General features: G+C 40.6%; 1 protein-coding gene across 2 annotated transcripts in view; it reads left to right on the plus strand.

Annotated features, from left to right (window-relative positions):
- The window catches only part of Cped1 (cadherin like and PC-esterase domain containing 1), a 256,172-nt gene that overhangs the window by 144,629 nt on the left and 106,542 nt on the right, over window positions 1–5,001 (plus strand). For both annotated transcript variants that reach the window (XM_029478163.1, XM_021164697.2), the window contains exon 14: window positions 4,050–4,236. In XM_029478163.1, the coding sequence (XP_029334023.1) occupies window positions 4,050–4,236 (187 nt within the window). The remainder of the gene's footprint in view (window positions 1–4,049; window positions 4,237–5,001) is intronic.

Below are 5,001 nucleotides of genomic sequence, written 5' to 3' on the forward strand. Positions count from 1 at the left end.
AAAGAAAGAAAGAAAGAAAAAGAAAACTTGGAATGTATAAACTTAGGCTTAATTTCTTTATAAATAAAAGTTATAATTTAATACTATCTAACTTGTTTGTCTTCTAAATACTGGTGTTTATTCAACCTTTTAAAATAATCACATCAAATATCATGCTAGATTGTGTAGTATTAGTGTTTAATGAAATCAAAAAGTGCCTTCAGTTAAAGACTGAAAGCTTTTCAAATATTGCCGAATTTAACAGGGAAAAAGAGCAGGTGTCCCCACACCGGACCCCAGCTACTGATCTCTCACACTTACAAGACCTGGTTATTTCTCCAGGGTCACTGCTGTTCAGAGAATGAATTAAAAACAAAAAGAACAACTCAGCTCAATGAGAAAAGTAGGAGAACTGGCAGTAGTAGTATTTTCGAGGGTGTATCCAGGGGTCGTAGGCTGAGGGCTAAATGCAGTTTGGAAAAGCTTGCTGCATCTCTTTCGGCTTCCATATCCTGCCCTGGGTGATCTCATGGCTTTCAGTTCCCAGGCAACCTGCCGCAGATCCGGGGCACATTGTCAGAAAATGTCTTCAACTTCGTTCAAGTTGTTTGTTCCCTGATTAAAAATTCATCCTATCTGGATCTTTATAATTAATCTCCCTGCTTTTATGGTCTGATATAAGATTTAAAAATACACTGGGGGACGCTTATGCCCAGGTGGGGTTATCTTTAAGAGTCTAAGCTTTTCCAGTGTCTAAGCTTTTCCTCTGATGAGTTACGGTGATCCATCAAGAGAGCAATAAAATCCTATGGTTAAAAGAAGCCCGTTAAAAACAGCCAAACCTTCAAACAGCTTTCCCACGTATGCTTGCCAAATAGGTTAGGCAGCCTGCTCCCACCATCCCTCCTGCTGGGTTCTACATGCATCTGAGGTAGGCTGGCCCTAGACAAGTTCAAACCGGACTGGGAGAGATGCCAAGGACGAACCAGGTGTTTATAGGCAGCAACCTTCGTTCAGTTGCGGTGATGTCAGAGATAAATCAACTTTCAAGTTAGGGTCCAGGATGCAGCGCCCAACCCAGAGGTGGAAAGTTTGGTGGTCGTAGTGGGGGTCTTGTTAAAGTCTTGCTTAAGGAAGTTTATTTCATCTCGTGCAGGTATGTTCAATTTACAAGAAATATAAGCACTCATTGAAAACAGTGGCTACTCTGTGAAATATATATATATATATATATATATATATATATATATATATATATAAATGTAAAAAGTAAAAAACAAAAGGGAAATTAATTCACAGTGGATTGTTATAAAAACATATTCTTAGTCAATAGAGATGGTGCATGCCTTAATCCTAGAACTGGGAAGGCAAAGGCCAGAAGATCACAAGTTCAAGGCCAGAGTGGGATGTATGGGAAGACTTTGTGTCAAATGAAATAAATGAAATATATAAAAATAAAAAGGAAGCCTAATAAGTTAAAATACATCATCTATGATTCATGCAGATAGAACAATTTACTGCTTTGCTATTCATTCAAGAGGTTCTGAGCACAAAAGTATATTATACTCCCTTCGTGCCTGGGCAGCTCAGCCCTCCCTAACTGGCTGATCACAGCTCCTGTTTGTTTAGTATTATGCTGGGGTCAGAGCGTTCTTTTGGATCAAATCCCACGACTATTCACCCCCTGTTTTCACTCTGCTTTTCTCTGTTCCTTGAACAGAGAATATGCTGTGGGTGGGATGGGTGAGACTTTGATTTTAAAAATCAATACCCTACTAAGAAGCAGTTAAATTTTAATTAAAAGCAATGATTATTTTCATATCAAATATAATCCTCTGTACTTAGATTCTTGTGAATCAAATTGAGACAGATTATTAATATTAAATATGAAGTATATATATATATATATATATCAGCCAAATAAAAATCTATGGTCAACTTGTTCTCTTTAAATGTCAAGTAAAATTAAGCAGTTTGCTCAAATCATCGAGAGATTCAACAAAATTGAGTTGTTGGGTTTTTTTTTAAAAATAAGACTTCTCAGCCGGGCGTGGTGGCACGCGCCTTTAATCCCAGCACTCGGGAGGCAGAGGCAGGTGGATTTCTGAGTTCGAGGCCAGCCTGGTCTACAGAGTGAGTTCCAGGATCAGCCAGGACTACACAGAGAAACCCTGTCTCGAAAAACCAAAAAAAAAAAAAAAAAAAAAAAAAGACTTCTCTGCAAACTGAAATTACACTATATTTATGATACCATTGTACTCTTAACTCATACTTGATGAATGTTTTTCTCCACAGGCAGAAAAACCCATAGAATGGGAGACATAAATGCATATATTAACTTGTGCTTAGAGCACACAGGTAGCTATTTGGAGATATAGGTCTTAGAACTAGAGTACAGCAGTTAGTGATTGATGGACTCTGTTACCCCATACTGAGTGAAGCTTCCTTGTATCGCTCAAAGTCCAGGACGTCATGATAGTAGGATCGAAGGACAGCAGAGCAATGAGGAGCCTGTGGAATGTCTGTCCCTGGCTTTAGTTTGTCTCTGGAGAGGATGAGAAGCCACTAGAATTTGGAAACAAACCATCAGATTTTATTTTAGAGAAACCATTGTGATAGCTATATAAAATGAGAGAAACAGACATGGCCAGAACATTGTCTTTTTGCTAACGTCAGTTCTGTCCCTTCTGGCACTGAAGTCAGCTGTACCTTTTCTTGCTATACTAGTCAACATCACTGGATTCCAAGTGGTGCTAAGATGCCTTCATCTTGCTGATTTCAGGAGTGTTTCTTTCTTTCTTTCTTTTTTAAATTATTCATTCCATTTGTTTACATCTCAAATGATATACCACTTCCAGGTTACCCCTCCACAAACCCCTCATCCCACCACCTCTCTCTCCTTCCTTCCCTTTGCCTCTATGAGGGTTCTTCCCCACCCACCCACCCTCTCCCACCCCACCCCTCCAGGATGCTCCTAGGCTGGGGCATCAAATCTCCACAGGACCAAGGACCTCCCCTCTCATTGATGTCAGGCAAGGCCATCCTCTGCTGCCTGTGTATCTGGAGCCATGGATCCCTCCCTGTACACTCCTTGGTTGGTAGTCTAGTTGCTGGGTGCACTGGGTGGTCCAGCCAGCTGATATTGTTCTTTCTATGGGGTTACAATCTCCCTCAACTCCTCTAGTCCTTCCACCAGCTTCAACTTGCTTGAGTTTTGTTGGCTGTTGTAAAGAATAGATAACACTTGTAGATATTGAAAACGTTTTTTGATAAACTCTTGGGCACTTGTCCATTCCAAATATTGTTAGATGTAACTTAACAGGGGCTGCTCTGTGTGTATGCAGTGCTAAAGCTGTTTTTCTTTTCTTGTACCAAGATGGTGTTTGCTATAAAAATGAGGTGCCAAAGAAAAGTTTCTATCCAATGGCATGAAGTCATTCTAGATTTGAGAACAGGTTTGAACAGATATGGCCATTCCTTTTTTTTTTTTTTTTTTTTTTAAACTTTCTGACATTTTTCCCCTGTTGAAGTGGCTTGGGGAGGAATTTCAGGATGCTTTGTGGATATTTTGACCTCTCTGTGTGGTATGATACCAAAGTTCACATTTTTTGTTTTACCCTACTACTCCTCTATCAACTAATGGCAGCTTAATGACATTTTCCATTAAGAACGTTTCTGATTATGTGCTATCTCCCTTCTGTTGCTTGGAGTTATTGTCTCCATTTACATAATTAACTGAAATGTCATATATTTTACAAGAATGTTATCATTGCACAGGAGAGACCTTTTCCCCTACCTTCTGTGCTTTTTATCCTTTCAAGGACTAGGAAAAAAAATACTATTTGTACTGAACCAAATAAAGTGCACAGCTGGTCTACGGAAGCTCTCCATAGCTGACACATTGGAAATCAGGCTGATGCCACAAATCAGTTGTGCCTGGATCCTGAATGGATAGCCATTGCTCACTGAAGCTGTACACAAGAGCAGAGGAAACACCTCAATCATATGCAGTTTTGGACTGTATATGCAGTTCATGGTTGCCTTTGTCTTTCTTTCTGTCTTTGTAACAGAGGAAGACATGCTCTGCCGTATCAAGAAGATCATCACCCACCCCCATTTAGAACTCAGTCCCGAGTTTAATCCGAAGATCAAAGATTATTACTGTGAAGTGCCATTCGATGTGCTAACTGTGAGAATCGGAGCAGAGACCTCAAAGTGTCAGTGCAAGGTGCACCTGCAGGAGCAGGCAGGGCCAAGGTATGGGCCGCGCAGGGCATGTGCTCAGGGACAACTTGGTTTGTCACCAGGAAGCAGATGCCTGATCCTACCCTTAAGAGTGGTTCAGGAAAGCTGAACCACAGCCCTTCTGGACAGCACGGTGGTATGAAATCCTTTTTTAGGCTTCATGTGCTTAGAGAACAAATTTGTTCTCTACCAACCTACAAATCCCCCCTCCCACCCCCTTTCACCCTAAGTCAACTTCTCCAGTCTGATCAGCCAGAGGTGAAAATTTGTGGGCATAGTCATGCTAACTTTCCTAATCTTGCAGGATTTATTTGTTTATTTATTGTTATCTTCTATAGATATTTTTTTAAAAGGTACCAACTCTTGTGTTTGGAAAACTGAATAGAGCCTTATTTACGTACAGTGTCTCCAGAGAGGAAGGCACAGTTGCATGTTGAAGGGGGAAACGTGCTTGTTATTGATGACAGTCCATTCAGTGTAAAGAAAGGATTCGGGCTCAGGGTCTACCTATAGATAGCAGAATGCTTGCCTAGTGTGCACAACAGCTTCGGCTCGATACTCACTTAGAAATCAGCATGGAATATATGAGAAGAGCTATTAAAAGAAGGGAAGAAATGAGTAGGGAAGAAAAGAAGGAAGAAAAACAAAATAAGATACAGAAAAGAAACGAGGATTTATGTCACTCCAGTCTTGGTCCTACTGCGGCTCTACCATGTAACTTTAGGCAATTTGATAAGTTCTTTCTTCCTCCCTCCCTCCCTCCCTCCCTCCCTCCCT

Source organism: Mus caroli, chromosome 6, assembly GCF_900094665.2.
Source record: "Mus caroli chromosome 6, CAROLI_EIJ_v1.1, whole genome shotgun sequence".
NCBI classification, from domain to species: Eukaryota; Metazoa; Chordata; class Mammalia; order Rodentia; family Muridae; genus Mus; species Mus caroli.